Below are 16,046 nucleotides of genomic sequence, written 5' to 3'. Positions count from 1 at the left end.
ATAATATTGCGTCCACAGAGGAGAACAGCAGATAATCCTTCCATGAGGTCACGTGAGACCTAGCAACTATAAAAGTTTGTATTGTAAACACACTTTTTTGTTTGTTTTGGCTTGGTTTCCCCTCATGTAGTGTTTATCTCCTCTTTTTTGGTGCCCAGGGAATTCCCACTGTGATGAGACAGCTTGTTTTACATTCGGAATCTTGTCACCAGCAGTCATGCAATTTTCAGTCTGGCCACAGATTGTAAATTACAATTATTTACATAAAACTTAGATGCACAAAATGAAGTTTCAATCTCCTTGTACCACGTCAATTCTTTTTTTTCTAATTAGACACTCAAATCCGACGTAGGGATCTGCCACTATCCAACTTAGGCAAAAATGCCCCAAAAAAATAGAAATTAGAGTTTAAACTTAAAGTCAGTGGTAGAAATTACTGCCAATATCAAACACTTTTAATCAGATTCGTTGTCTGATTGGTGACAGAAGACCAGAGGGCTACAACTGGCTACTCCAATAAAAATATATCCTTGCCTATGGAGTGACTGTGCTAGCATTATGGCCTTACTGGAACTAGCAACAGCAACCCCCAGTCTTGCCTTGATTGGTTGCAGTTAATTAAGTATCCAGAAACGCATATGAGCAATTCAAATTATTTCAACATGCACTGCTTTGTATAGCTGTCAACAGATTTTTTTTAAACCAGCAACCACTTATTCATAATGGACATTCAGAGAAAGGTAAATTACTACCTTGTGAGAAAAAAAGAAGATTATGAGCTTCATTCACTACTGCAAAGATATTCAATGCCTTGGATGGAAGAGAGTGCAGAGTAGCTAAGCATAGTTAATCACGATTCAAAAAGGAAAGTAGAGAACTCCAATATTCTCCCTTCTCTTCTATTCACTGAAAAAAAGAGCACTAATCCACCACTAAATGCAGAATCAAGGAATTTGATTCCCTTTTCCCTCCCTCTCTCCTCCCTTCCCCCCAGCTCCAAAAGCAGAATGTGCATAGAAGGACTTCCCGTACTGAGTGTAGCACCTGTGTAATTACAAATTACAACTGTGCTAACCACTGTACTAAATAGAGATGCTTGCCACTTAATTAGACCCTTTCTTAGAGAGGAAATGCATACACATTCACACTATCTCCTCTTCCTAATTGGTCTCAGACATCGCAGGAAGCTAGTCCCCAAGATTTGTCAGCCAGCCAGCCCACAGATGTTTCAGAAAGAAAACCAGGTCAGCATTAACAGGTTCACTTCTCTGGCTCTAGGCGACAGGTCAGCAGATCAGTGTCTGCTGTCTGCAGCTGGCAGGCTCCGCTAAGTGAAAACGGTCCTTAAGCACTGGCCTCAATTCCTGTCAAATCTGCACTTCCCTTTACAGGCCTGGACAGCAAGCACACAAAACAGCTCCGCCAGCTTAATGCGATCTCATCGCTGAAGCTAACTAAATTTACCCCCGCAAACTGAACGACGACTATAGGTGCTCTCCAAACCCATGCTTCGTTAAATCCAAGAGTCCCTCCAGGTCAGCCTTACACCACAGGCAGCCATCAGGGGCCCCAGACCTGCCTTCCAGTGTAACTGTAGTAGATGACACTCAAGAAGGTCCAGCCCATGCCTTTGAGCAACGCAGAGAAGTCCAAGCACATCATTTTCCTTTCTGATATGTAAGCCTCACCCTTAATGTCCGTACTGTATTCCATGCCACCTCCAAAAATGACAGCTGATTTCTCTCTCCCTTGCTGCCCTGTGATAGGCATGGAAAATAAGAAAACAATTCTGAAGAGTAATATGAACAAAACCTTTTGCTTTGTTTTCCACGCACACACTCCCGCCCCCCCAAGCCTGAGCTGACAATACTATTTCCAATAGAAAATGGTGCCTAAAAAAGGGAAAGACCTACCTAAATAGGTCATTATCAATATATTTGATCATCTTCCAATCAGTGATTACAGACTAATATGAAAAGGTATCACTGATATAAATAATTTTGCTGTATATACAAAGATCTTTGAGACCAGGAGATGAAAATGTGAAAAATTCAGGAGCCAATGCTTCCAATTAAACCAATAAAAAAAACCATACTTTATTATTTATTCTCTCCAAAAATATACTTAGACTCTGAAAACCCCTCTGAAGCTGCTGCTTGTGGCCCACCTCTGTCAGCCTTCACAATTTTGCTTAATTTCTCAGCAAAACTTCAGCCTTTCAAAACTTGCAATCTGCTGCCACTGTAGATAACAGACAAATTTAGCATTAATCCCTGTCAGCTGCTACCAATGACTATTTTATCTGACTTAATAAACACCTCGTTTTTAAAACATATCTGATGCAGATCATTTTGCATCATTCAGCAGTGCGGGGTGTGTCTGTTTAGGGATAGCACCATCACCTGGCTAATCCATTAGGGGACAAAGGCAACATCAGCCAAACAGACAAGAGGCAGGAGGAAAAGTGCTTATTTAGATGAAAAGCTCATGGTACAAGAACCCTCGTTTTGTATTTGGGTATCTTCTACAGGCCACAGAAGGGAAAGGAAGTAAGAGCAGCCACAGTGCTGCTCTCAATGATGCTGTTCTAAGCCTTGGGGTGGGGAGAAAAAAAGAAAAAAATTATCAGGCTGTGAACAACTATTAGATCAGATGAAATGAAAAACGTGTGGTGTAAATATGAAGTTTGAGTTGGTTGGAAAAAACAGTGCCATTAGAAATATGCTCAAATCTTCATATCACGTTAATGCCCTAAGTAGAAAAAACGGGCATGGCAACAATGACTGCACGTATACAGCATTAAGCAGTTTTCAAAAGCTTTGACAGCGACGATGAACAATTTTCACTAGACTAGCTGAGTCTTCATGTGGCCAGTTGTTTGTTCTTTTTTACACCAGGCTGAGCCTGCTAGTCTGAAGCTGAAAGCCAGCTTCCTCCAGCAGCAGGAGAAAGGATGCCATCTCGTGGATGGATCTGTACATTGTCATTAAACCACCCCCCTTTTCCTCACACACCTAGACAGCCTTCCAGAAATAATTTTCTTTTAAATACATTTTGCAAGTGGCAGTCAAGAAACTACCTGGAAAGTGTCTAAGCTAGGGGTGCAACTCTGAGAAAAGAATCATGTCTGTCAAGATTTGCCTGGTTCTTTACCAAAGACGATCAACAACTCAATTACAAATACCGAATTTTGTAGAAACACAAAGTGAGAGAGAACGAGAGAGGCTTGCTTTCTCACCATAACTCTTTCCTAATAACAGACTCCCACAACAGCCACACTCAAAAAGAGTAAGCTCAAACATAAGGACTTTCTATTCACAAAACAAGAATTTCAAAACCTTAGTCTTTCCTTTTACAAATCCTACAATAGGAGTATCAAGAATGACGGATCAGAAGCATACAAAACTTGCTAGCAGCGTAACAGTAACAGATACAAAGAAGATTTAGAAGGGCTCCTGCAAGACAAAATGACATCCAAGATAAAAGTTAGAGCCAACTACACTGTAAAGTAGGCAGTAAAAAGATCAAGATATCAGGACATAATTATAAACAAAAAGATTATGTGGATTCATAATGTATATACACAGACCCTATATATATATGGCATGTATTATTTTCTGGTCTGCACACCATGCAGCTTACAAGTGTATTATGTAATATTTGTGTACGGCAGGCATAATCCCAAGAGCAAGTTCTGGAAAGAACACTACACAACAGCAATGCAAACACATTCATATGCTCTAGAGCTAAAACAGATAAGCGGTCTTTGCCTCCAAAGTTATGAGAGCAAGAGGGAAAACCTAGGAGCTTCCCAGCAGAAGAAACTGAGTATATTCCCTTATTGTCTGGCAAGGGAGGGAATCCAGAACTGGCAAACATAAGTAGCCTTTGAGTAAACTGTTAATGAAGTTGCTTTTTCCCAAAAGGTGAAGTATTATAAAACACTTAGCTCTTTCAAAGTTCCCAAAAAGAGACTAGTACTAAAACAGTAGGATTACCACTCCACTCCTCAAAGCTGCATCTTCTTTCCAAGTGCTTTTACATAAAATTAGACTCACAAATCTGATTCTAAGCCAATCTGACAAAAAGCCTGCTGGGACTAGGCAATCAGTGAACAAAAAACATCTAACGGAGACACAGAACAAGCCCCGTGGAAATGCTGGAGGAAATGAAAAAACATCCTCTCCTAAAATGCCACAGGCTGTACATACTTCCCTTCCATTTTCTGTACCAATGAAAAAAGTGATAAGACAACATAGAAAGTCCTAATGCACTCCCTCCCTTCTTCCTTGATTATCTAGTTATTAGTAAACAGCACATCACCCTGGTTCTTTGGAACAACCATCCGACTTCTTCCTATTTTCTTCTGCTGTGAGATGGGCAATTAATTTTTCCTCAAGCTTTCACCTACAGCATACTCCAGGAACCTGGCTAGGACAGTGATCTCTCATCTTCATATTCCTGACCAAAAACGAACAGAGCTCATGCCATAAGAAGTCTGAGCAACAAAAAAAAAAAGTGGGGGGAGGTAATCACCCAGTTCTACTCGCTACAATTGCATGCAAAAGATGATTTTTCCCCTCAAGAGCAATTCCCTTTTCTGAATGAGAAGATACCATTAATAGCACTAAACAATATGGCCCAATCAAAAACCTAACACTTTAGAGAGAATATTCTGATTTTAAATGAAGGAGTTATTAGACTTCAACAGGCAGAATCACTTGGTTCCATTTCTCTCCCACTGTGAAATTACCTCATTAAACCTTTAACAGCTTGAGGTAAGTAAAAAGCTTTTACTCCACTGTCTGATGGAACAAGTTTTGTGAAAAGGATTCATACTATTTCTGTCCATTCTCTGCCATTGGAGATTTAGCACAATTCAAACTTCATCTAAATGCATGTATCCTCATCAGAAGCAGGAGAGAATCTCAAGCATGCTACCTACCTGCAGGCCTCTAGAAAAGGTTTCATTATCCCCATTAAGCAGAAAACACTGAGAACCTTAAGGGGGCTTTCCCCTGTTGAACACAAGTGTCTTTTACATGATGGAGTAGCGTGCCCAAACCATAGGTGCGTATCCAAACACTCCTAGTTCCAAATAATCCCAGCAGTCTGCAGATATAAATCAGGCACATGGAATGAATGTAATAAAGAAACAATTGGTATAATTAGGTTTTGCAGTTCATGCTGCAGCTCAGAGCATGAGCCAATATTAAAGGCGGTCTGTGCAAGAATGCTCGTATCAAAACATTTCTTAAAGAAACATCTCAACATCTAGCACAATAACGCAAGTATTTATAGAAAATAAAGCAGTGCTGAAATATATGACATACAAAAGCACCATACCTACACAGAGTACCTTCTGCAGCGGAAGAAGAAAGATCAGAAGATTCACCATTTCCAGCCCCTCATTATACCACAGACATACCAGAGACCTTTAAAAAAGCTGGTTCAATGTTCTAGATGTCAAAAAGTTGCCTTCGTGTACTGTTACTTAACTAGTTGGTCTTACAGTGCACCAGTTGGTGGCTTGTTTGGTGGGTGGGTTTTTTTTCCCATTTATAAGAAAATGAGTTTGTTCAATTTCTTATTAGATAAAATAAAAAAGCAGTCATTAATTTAGTCAGCTACTTGAAGGAATAAAAGTCACAACATGATCTGGCAGTTTATTTTGATATCCAGAACTCAAAGAAAACACATTTACAATAATTTATCACAAGTAACCTCATTCATTTCTCTGGACGCATCAAACAATTCTCTAAGTTTACTTATTAAGCAAGCAGAATCTCTACCTAAACACAAATGTAGCTACTGTAAGAAATTCAAATAACTCGCAATTAAACACAGTCACGAGAGATACTTGTCAAGCTGACTTGGTGAAAAACCTGTGTTAATTTCCAAAGATACTTCCTAACAGGATGTATCTTACTGCTCTTTTCATATATAGTAAGTACTGGAAGAGCTTCCACGAGGAAGAGACAATAAGAAAGCATGACTACCATACTTCAGGTGTCCCGATGACTAAGAGGAAAGGAAAGTGGTTGAAAAGTTTTACCTCCAATGCTGTGAGCGCATACCTGATGTTCAACCCAGTACTCTGGTCCAGTTTCTCCCAGCTTTTTAATTTTCCCAGAAGTTTCTAAAGTACAGAGGAAAAGAAGTTTGAGACAGATGCATGTTCTAACAGCTCATTTTTTACAGTTTTCTCATAATTCTCCACTCATACTCAATGCTTTCCACGTGTGGATTTCAGTATCTTCTCATCTAGCACATCTGGGCTGTCATTCTCCTGCCCTCACAGTCATTTTCCCGGTCACCGTTGCTCTGTGACACATGGAACCTACGCTTCAGCTCTCTATATTATCCAGCTCTATGAGCTACTACCATTGTGGCAGACTAGACTCTTTGTAGAGGGGAAGAAAGTAAGTTGCAATCTCAACACTGATACTGCAGCAGCTGAGCGCCCATTTCTCTTCCAGTTTCTCCTGTAGCTTCTTGATTTTCAGTCAGTACCAGATCATATTACCTAAAACCGATCAGACACCCGTACAGTCCTTAAAAATCAGTAAGTTTACATGTTTAGGTTGATCTCTTGACTTACATATGCTTGATAGAGGATGGGATGGAGACAAGACAATTATATACACCTTAGACCATATACTGGCCTTTGGCAGCAATGCAAGTGGGTATCAAGGTTCTTCCCACATGCCTGCTCAGTAACACCGTGTCTGAGCTTAAAGAACGGGGGGCGGGAAGGCATTTCCAGCAGAAGACAGCAAGGCCAAAAAAAAGACACTACAATGAGACAGTTCACTTCAGATAACCTTCAGCTCAACAGCAGACTTCCTTTCCCCTTTTTCTCCTTCACTCTCATAGCTTCACTCATGTTGACATTTAAGTTTGGGAATGCCTGGCTCAAACTCACTGCTTACAACACACATCTGAACCAAGACAATACAGGAAGAGCCTAGGAGACAAGGCAGGCAACAAAGGAAACGGCGTTCTGCTCATCCAAACATTCCTAGCTCCTCACCTCATTTTCCAATTCAACAGTCACTAGCTGTGCTTGGACTTTCTCATAGCGTTCCAGTTTTCTTTGCAGACCTTCTACCTCCTCTTTAAGCAATCCATTGTTTTCTTTCATCTCCCTGTGCCGAAAAGACAGCAATTGAAAAGCCACGCAATTCCATCTGCTCTCACAAACTTGCAGATACACATGCAATTACAATGCAATCATACATATGACATTGCGCAGACATTATGACATTCAGCTGACTCACTTCTATAACATTCACTGCAAAGCTGCTGCTACAAAAAAAAGAGCAGCTTTAGTGAACTGGACTTTTTCACTTTAAGCACCATCCTAATTATGTCCAAACAACCTGAAGTTTTGTGTCAGCTTTACTGATTGGCAAAACAGCATGAAGGCTAGCAAGACTCCTAACTCTGATCTTCTTGGAACACAGCAAGCGGTACGTGCTCAGGCTTTTTTATACTCTGTGACGACTGAGCCAGTATTGAGACTGCTTGCTTTTACCTTAATAGAGGTGTGCAACTGTGAGATAAAGTGTTTATAAAAAATAGACCTCTACACTGCTGATATCATGCTTCTGTGTGCAAAAACAAGGATGAGAAAAGAGTCCATGATAAACAAAAATGATAATGAAACACTAACAAGAACAAACCAAAGGGGACTCCTTAATTTTAGCATAAGAAAAAGCTGGAAAGATCAGACAATCATGTAATTTAGACTTTTTAAAAAAATGTACCTAAAGATGGAAATAAAGTTTAAAAAAAAGTTTTATGTTAATTTCATAGTACATACAAACTTCATTTTTTAAATTAATTACCACTTTAGAAACCCAGAAAGTCTGCTCTACCAGGGGCTATATCAAAGAGTTTAGTGAGTTTAAACAAACAACTTTCCAAACATTATGCTTGAACAAGAGGTCTTTAAAATAGTGGTAACAAAACTAAGCAGTAGAAGTTATTACAGAAATGTAAAAAAACTCGTCTTTCTACAAGTATTTATTTCCCAAACCTGTATAGAGTTCATCACTATCTTTAAACACTGAATGTTGTTCTAATACATAGATATCACCACCCAAAATGATCAGTATTTGTTGTGTGAGGCTTTTGCTGTGTTCAGGAAGATTGCCCAGATCTTGTTAAAACCTCTCACCTAGTAACCATCACAACACTGCTCAACTCATTGCAGTATTTACATGAAATAGTTAAACCTCCTTCTAAAATTTCCCGTGTGGAAGTATAGTATCATATGCCACACTGTAAACCATGTAAGCCTAAGAAAGAGATTTCAAAGTGCATATAGTTCAATTGTAAAAGCTACAGAAGGACAGAAGATAACCCTCTCAACAACTGAGCCCTTCTTTCACCTGAAGTAGGCGTTTTCTTCCCGAAGTTGGCGCAATTCACGCTCCATTTTGGGGAAACGGGCCAGTTCTACCTTCATGTTCTTGACAATTACAGCATCATGTTCCTGCTGGGAGAACTTCTGTTCCAGATCCTGGAAAACAGATGACAAGAGGACAGCAACGATTAACTTGGAACCCTTAAGGACTACATCTCCGCTGTGCTTTATAAACTTTAATCAATGACTTGATGAACGAAGTTAGAATAGACCTCAGTTGGTCACCTAATCCAATCCATAGCTCAAAGCAGGGATGACACACACTTGTTACACCTGTAACACCTTGGCTGGCCTCTCCTCTACGCCTTTCTGTTAACTCTAAATTCCTAAGGAAAAAGTAATGCTAGTGAAATCAATAAAATGCCCTTCTATTGACAAAGCTAAATCCCTGATTTTCTTGTCTTTTATCCCTCTATCAATTAAGTGTAAAGATGGGCACTTGGATGGTCTTGAAGAACTAGGAATTAAGAAACACAAATGTACATTTTATAATTATGGTAAACACTTATTTTTTCGGATGGGGAGAAGCAACATTTATTTAGAGCGGTAATATAGTCTGACACCTTGTTTCACCACCTTTCCTTCCCATGGTTCTGCCTACAGCAGGAAGTCTCCTCTTGCAATCGCAAAAATCAGAAATGAGATTGTCTTTCAGTATAGCTTTGCTTTACAGCAACCACAGGCAATGCCATAATCAGCATCTGTTCAAAGCAAAGTAACTCTCTACATCTGCCTCTCCCAGGAAGAGAGAAAGCAAGTGGAAAAGACACTCCCACCAACCTACATGCTAATTTGAAAGGACATAAAACATCTCTGCACTTACATATAAGTCACTGCATTTTTAAAAGCTTTGCAAGCAATTGCAGTTTATAAGAGAGCTAAGCCCAGCTCCAGAGGAAGGATTTTCTGGAAGCAGAAGCTAACCATAGCTGCTAGGTTCATCCCCCACCACTAAAAAAAAAAAAAATGGTTTAGAATACTAATGCCCTGGGCTCAAAATCAAACAAACCATTCATCCAGAGTACTGCATAAGGATACGCTCTCTTTAGAGAAAGCATAGGTGTGCTTTTTCCCCAAAAAAATGATACGACAAAGGTGAAAAGTGTCATATTAGGGCTAATTGTAGAGATAGCCTGGTCCAACCAATTGGATTTAGCCGATTTCAGCTCTTGCAGGCCACCAGATCAGAATCTTACATGACAAACTAAGCTTTTATTTCTGCAGCAGGCTTTTTTTTAGACATTGGTTTGTTCTTACATTGAAGAAATTAAAAACTAAAGGTTTATATAGGCCACAATTTCCTTACCTTAATTTTCTGTTCATATTCTGACAGTAGGGACTGGCTTGCTTGCAACGTCTGGATTTGTTGATTAGCTTCTTGCCATTTTCTATGAGATGTAGACACAAGAGGCATTCAGCACCCAGAAATAAGCCACATGCAGAAGTATCAGTCGCACAAACATTTCCAACCACCACTAACAAAGTATACGGTACTATTATATAATATTGTCTCACACTGTTTCATACTCACACTACCTTACTCTCATCCAGAGACAAAAAGACACATTTTTACTGAAAAGATGCATCTTGAAAAATATTTTTAAAATAATAACCAAGCCACCTTCATCCTGAAACCAACAAATACACACTCACAGTAAATAAGAAGGAAAAACAAGGAAAGCAAGGAAAAAACTCATACCTTTCAAGTACCCCTCAACTGAGATTTATGGCTTGACATTTTTGTTCTGTTCAGTCTATAAAACTCAGATTAGCCTTTCCCACCCACCTGCCTTCTGTTAACTCTCCAGTATGAACATGAGACATAACTGAGAGATTTTAAGCTTGAGTATTTTCCTCCTCAAGGTACAAATAAATTGCTCCTCAGAGCTAGTTTCAAGCAGCGGTTATAACCTGCACATCCAGATCAAAGAACCCCTTTGAAGAGTGGAAATCAAACACTGTTGAAAGTTTTCTGAGTGACAACATCTGCACAAGACTGAAGTTCTGTTTGCCTTTTTCTCCCTACAGTTATTCAGCCCCTGCTTACTTATGTTGAACATCCAGCTGTTCCATCAGCTCTTGCTTCTGAGAGTCTTGGCTTGTCATCTGCATCTCTTGATTCATTATATTCCTTTGCAGCTCAGATATTTTCCCTTTCAATATAGTGATTGTCTGCATTAGCGGAAAGAAAATAAACAGAAAGTCTATGAGTCTCCAAGCTGGACATTATGAATGGTAATACACAGAAGCCACTAATCCAACTAAAGAGCACAAACGGGTTTTAGACACAATCCCAGATTCTTGCAAAACATTCATATCTCCAAGTTCACCTCAAAACAAAGGCAAGAAAAAAAATAATTTAGTTGCTTTCATCTGTACCCAAATCGTTATTCCCATTGCCTATTAAGCAGGTGACCTCAAACTGGCATGAGAAATACCAAGCTTTAAAGCTAAAAGATGTTAATACACAACAATACATATTAAAATCAAAAAATTATCCCACAAACATTCCAAAGACATTTTTTCTGGGTTTCAAAATGGAAAATGTCTGGGTTTGCCTCAGCAAAATAACAGAATATTATGTTTTCCTTAGAAATCTGAAGCCGATGCCCTTTAAAATTTAATTCTAAACTCCAAAGAAAAAGTCAGGCAGACATTTGTTTCTAATAGTCATTACTTAGCTCCCTTTAACAGAGAAAAACACGAAAAAAAATCTCAAAACCTGACAAATGTAAGGTGCTTTCTAGACAGAGAGACATGCAGGATTTATCTTGATACTGATAAGTATGGAAATAAAAAAAAATAGAACCGCTTCACATATTTCTTACATGCATTTAGTTTCTCTCACATGCTGTCATTGTCTCTCTGTTTTTATCACTGATAACTGCTATGGTAAACATTATCGATGTGATAAAGCACCTAAACATATTTCCTGTGACACCTAAGCAAGAGGAAGGCTTAAGGACTTAGTGGTTATTGATCCACAGCTGGTATAGAAAAATCAAAACAGAAAGTTACTAACAAACCAGCTGAACTTAACTATAATGACATCTGAAAAGGCTGAGGCTTGAAAAGATGGTCTGTTGATCCAAAATCCAAAAATCCAAGAGAACTGAAATTATTATCCAAGCATTCATTTTACAATGAAACACGTGGGTATGTGTTTGGAAACACTCTGTGCATAACTTTGGTCTCATCCACCCTGCAGTTCCTCCTACCTCCCTGAACACCTCCCATCTTACCATCTCCTCCATCGTTTCCTGCGTTCGTTGTTCAACGTCCTGTAACCTGGCTTCTAAACCCAGATGCAGCATCTTGCCCTACACTTTTTTTTTTCAAATCAAAAAGGCCATTTTCAGTTCACAAGAACTGCAAAGTCACCTGAAGCTATGAACAGATTAGAAAACGACTCTGTTCTTACTTCATTAGCTTCAGCTAATTTGCTCTCCTTCTCTTGCAACTTCTTACTCATTGTCTCCATGCTCTTCTTATAGGATTTGTTCATCTCCATTTGCTCTTTCAGTTTATTTTCAGCTTCTGTTTCCCTTTCCTGATACTGCTTTATGCGTGTGAGCAGCTCCTGGTTACGGTCAGCCTCTCGCTTGCAAAGAAAAAAACATAAAAAGAGACATAAGAAGAAAGTAGCACAAAGGTGAGGCCCTTTCTGCTTCCCTTGTCTCCATTCCTCATTACTGTGGTCACCACCATGAAGCAACGTTACTCAGACCACAGCTTTTAACACTTCCACTAGCAAGGTCAAAATCTTACCACCAGCAACTCCATGTCAAGGAATTACCCAGGGCAACAGAGCTCGAAAATAGAAAGTGTTCTGCAGCCTTTTAGAGGCGTGAATATTGGAACACAGACAGGGCCTCACAGACTCCACTGCACACTCTAAAGCAGATGAAAGATGAAAACATTTGGTAGCCCAATTTAAAACTGACCCACACAGAGCAAGTTTATGTGAAGAATCTCAGAACTCAATAGTTGGGTTAATAGGACAAACTTCCCTCCGCAACTTCTGGAAACTGTATGAGGCTATTTAACAGAAAACAGGTTTCAATGCACAGTATTACCAATGAATACAACCAATATTTTTGCACTGACAACCTTTCATATAGCTTTTCAGTTTAGTCCTACCACAAATGGATTACCACTTATTGAAAAATGTGTAGTAAATTGCTTTGCTAATCAAAGCAAATCAAGACACATATTTACGTAGTAAGCAAGGATTATGCAAAGCAACGTGAGGTTCCTAAAACCTTTATCCACATGACTCAAAAAAACACAGAATCTGAGCAGGGTAATTACCACAGTGGTGGATTAGTGCTGCTCCTTTTTTTGTACAAGTATTGCAAGGGTTTCAGTGACTGACTCAGCTAGATTCCAGTTTGAACTCTTCATGGCTTAATCCTAAATCACCCGACTTCAGACAAGAATGAGAACTTTAGTCACTGACCTGCTATTTCACAGTTACACACTAAACCTGTCACCCAACACCCTTTTAAATTATTAAAAAAAGTTGTGTTTTTTTTTTCTTTTTATTTAATCAGCTGCATATAAGGCCTTTACAATCCTACAGAACCCACCACTCTACTGCTTATTTCAGTGACAGAGTTGAGCAAATATAAAACCAGAAACCAAGGAGAGCTTTTAGTCCCTGAGCGAGGCTCACAGATCAATGCAAGCTCTCTTGTGTGACAGTGCATGGTTGGCATTGCTGTCATTCCAGTTAATTACAGCCACAGAATCTAAATGCTTGCAATTGTGCCAGCAGAGGTTTAAATTCATCTGGGAGAAAAATGCTTAAATACTTCTGGGAGAAACAAGTAACAAATCCCGTTTGTTACTGCTACCCACGACAACTTCAATGCTAAGTTAACAGAACCTAGCGATGAGATCATCAGACAGCTCAAGGATCAAACAAGGTCTGACGTTCACGCTGGCCTTGATTACTTTAGCAAGTAGTGCAATGCGCTGCAAAGAGGTCTGTAGAGCAAAGAAAGCAGTTGGTGCTAGGAACTTGATACCAACACCATATTCTTTGCAGGAGCGTTTACCACAGATTAGCTCAACTCTTGCTCTGAAGACTGAGTGTACATTAGCAGCTGGGGTGCACTGTGCTTGCTCCTGGACTGCATCTTTCACTTTAGTTTCCTCCAAAAATAGTCTAGTATGCATACTGTGAGACACAGCACTGCAAACCAAAGCACAGCATGTGAGAAGAGAAGCATGTCCCTGATCTGAACTGAAACACCAACACAGATGCACTACGTATGCTCTGACTCAGGCCTGTGTCATCTGCCGTACTTACCTCATAGTTTCTGGCATTGGTATTAGCTGCTTTCTCCAGCTCAATGCGAGCTCGTTTGTGGCTAAGCTCCATCTGCATCTTCTCTCGTTCCACCTGCAGGAGTTGGGATTTGGAGTGGATCCGCCCAGCTTGTTCTTCCAACTGTGCAGTGCGTATGTGAAGAGGGATAGTACGCATCATTAACAGCACTGCAATAACGTTGTTATCTCCTACCCTATACTATTCAGCTGATAATTGCATTCCGTTTTACAAATTACAAGGAAACTATCACCACATTTGTGGTCCTTGTCTTTTCACACAAATTTTAAGTTGCGATAAGAAAACAAGCTACAATTTAATTTTCCAAACTGGTATGCAGATATAATTGCCAGGGAAAAAAATGAAAGGACTTTTTTTTTTTTACAGGGCAAAAATATGTACAAGTCTGACATTTCAAAGAGAAATTAAAGATTCTAGGATGTTCACAAAAACAAACTTCCGTTCCTGAGCATGCACGAGCAACAATTTTAGAAAGAATGGTCTGATCTCAATGAAATCAACTCTGATGCTTAAAACCTGAAGGAGTCTACGACGGTACTGAAGCAATACTGCAGGCACCAGCAGACTAAGGACACCTCACCTGCACCCTCTGCTGGTACTGGATCTGCAAGGAGTTTTGAGACGATCCTGGTGAAGCCTGCCCAGACATCCCCTCTATACGCTGTGAAATGAAGTTGTTGAAGGATCTCAGGGTGGAGATGACAGTGGTGTTATCGTCCAAGTTCTCCATGGCTCTGGAAACACAAAGAAAGTTGTCAGCAAAAATAAAATAAAATGCATTGCTGCCCTGAAGTAACACTAAATGCAAGATATTCTAATTTACTGGATACAGAACCCAATCTGCTAGTCACTGCTGGGAGCAACTCGAACCAGAAAACGCTATCCAACCAAGGCTGGAGTTGTAGACCTCCAAGATGAGAAACCGATGCAAGACAGTCTGTTCTGCCCTTAGCGGTATACACAAAAGGGCTTACTTTCGTTTAAATAAGCTTCCTCCTGAATCTCTGCCCGTTAACAACGGCATAAAAGCTGTCTTAAGTTACGCAGAATTTAATTCTCCTTTTATAGTGAAGATAGATTCGGTGATACGAGTTACCATTGCAGGACAAGGTCTGCAGCACAGAACACAAACAGGACTTGTTACCCTTCTTCCAGACATCTTAAGGGCAGGAAGAGAACTAATTCCACAGCAGCGGCAAGCTCCACCGTGTGCGTAACCTGATTCTGGTTTCTAAAAAGCACTTTGGTACCTGACTGGCAGCAAGTCTTCCCCATTTCACACATCACTTCCATCCGCAAAACCGTGTCTCCTTGTTCTCGTACAACTATTTGCAATTCCTCCTTCAGATTCGGAGTAATACTGAAAGACCAAGGATAAATCGAGCACGGAGGCCAAAGATGCTGGGGAGGTATCCTCGGGAGGCTTTAAGCGAACCCCTGCAGCCACCACAAGCCCCACACAGCCCAGAAGAAGGTTCAGGGCCCGGGAAGCTGTGCCCAGGGACAGGCTCAAGGCTGATTTTCAGGCTCAGGTGCTCCTGGGAGTAACACAGCGGTTACTTGTTGGGTTCGTATCAGCACCGGGATGTGGTGCAACAGGAGCACACCAGGCACAGATCAACCTAAACCCCAATGAAAACGTTTGTTTGAAGCGGGCACAGCACAGAAACACGAGGCCACTGCCAACAGGTGACCGGCTTCCAGCAGAGCTGCTCTGAAAACACTCAGGAAAAAAAAAAAACAAGAAAAGCAGCAATAAAACCAGAACTCTCATCCCCTTGCTGCGCAACACCTCTTTTATTTCACTCAATTTCATTTCATTTTCATTTCATTTCATATGCACAGCCCAGCGCCCCGCAGCAGGGCGCCCGCGGGCAGGCGGGCAGCTCGGGTGCTGCCCCTCACGGAGCCCTGAGGCGGCCGAGGGGCAGCGGGGCCCCGCCACGCCGCCCCCTCCCCCGCCCCCACAGCGCCGTGACGGGGGGGCCCCGAGCGCCGCCGAACCCGGCCGAGAGCGGCCGAACGCGCGGCCCCCCGCACCCCCCCACTCACCGCCGCCTGCCCCGCTTGGATCTCCCTCCTCGCCCCGCCGCCGCGATCTCGCGGGAACTCGCCGCCAGCTCTCGCGACGCCAGCGGCCCGCGCCGCCGTACTGACGGGACGAGGCGCGCAGCGCCGCCCCGCTCCCCGGGCGCTACCGTAAGGCCGGCCGCGGCGGCCGAAAAGGACGCCCTGAACGCGGATTTCCAGGAGCTTTCCCCA

At 41.2% G+C, this 16,046-nt stretch overlaps 1 protein-coding gene across 22 annotated transcripts in view; it reads right to left on the bottom strand.

The window, feature by feature from the left end:
* MAD1L1 (mitotic arrest deficient 1 like 1) overlaps positions 1-15,985 on the bottom strand; it is a 352,087-nt gene extending 336,102 nt beyond the window's left edge. For 10 of the 22 annotated variants that reach the window (XR_007163497.2, XR_007163485.2, XR_007163490.2 and 7 more), the window contains exons 1-9: positions 15,837-15,984; positions 14,365-14,518; positions 13,746-13,886; positions 11,853-12,032; positions 10,479-10,603; positions 9,738-9,819; positions 8,397-8,527; positions 7,034-7,148; positions 6,078-6,139 (exon numbers count right to left, since the gene is read on the bottom strand). Coding sequence is in view for 16 of the 22 variants with exons in the window: in XM_048064394.2 (XP_047920351.2) it covers positions 6,078-6,139; positions 7,034-7,148; positions 8,397-8,527; positions 9,738-9,819; positions 10,479-10,603; positions 11,853-12,032; positions 13,746-13,886; positions 14,365-14,514 (986 nt within the window). In the remaining 6 variants the exon portion in view is untranslated. Of the gene's footprint in view, positions 1-6,077; positions 6,140-7,033; positions 7,149-8,396; positions 8,528-9,737; positions 9,820-10,478; positions 10,604-11,852; positions 12,033-13,745; positions 13,887-14,364; positions 14,519-15,034; positions 15,550-15,836 lie in introns of those variants that run through there. The other 12 variants (XR_010825087.1, XR_007163484.2, XM_048064431.2 and 9 more) reach the window with 5 other exon arrangements.
* Between the last annotated feature and the right edge of the window lie 61 nt (positions 15,986-16,046).

The sequence above is a fragment of the Anser cygnoides genome, chromosome 15, assembly GCF_040182565.1.
Source record: "Anser cygnoides isolate HZ-2024a breed goose chromosome 15, Taihu_goose_T2T_genome, whole genome shotgun sequence".
NCBI classification, from domain to species: Eukaryota; Metazoa; Chordata; class Aves; order Anseriformes; family Anatidae; genus Anser; species Anser cygnoides.
This window is presented reverse-complemented; position numbering and strand designations above follow the sequence as displayed.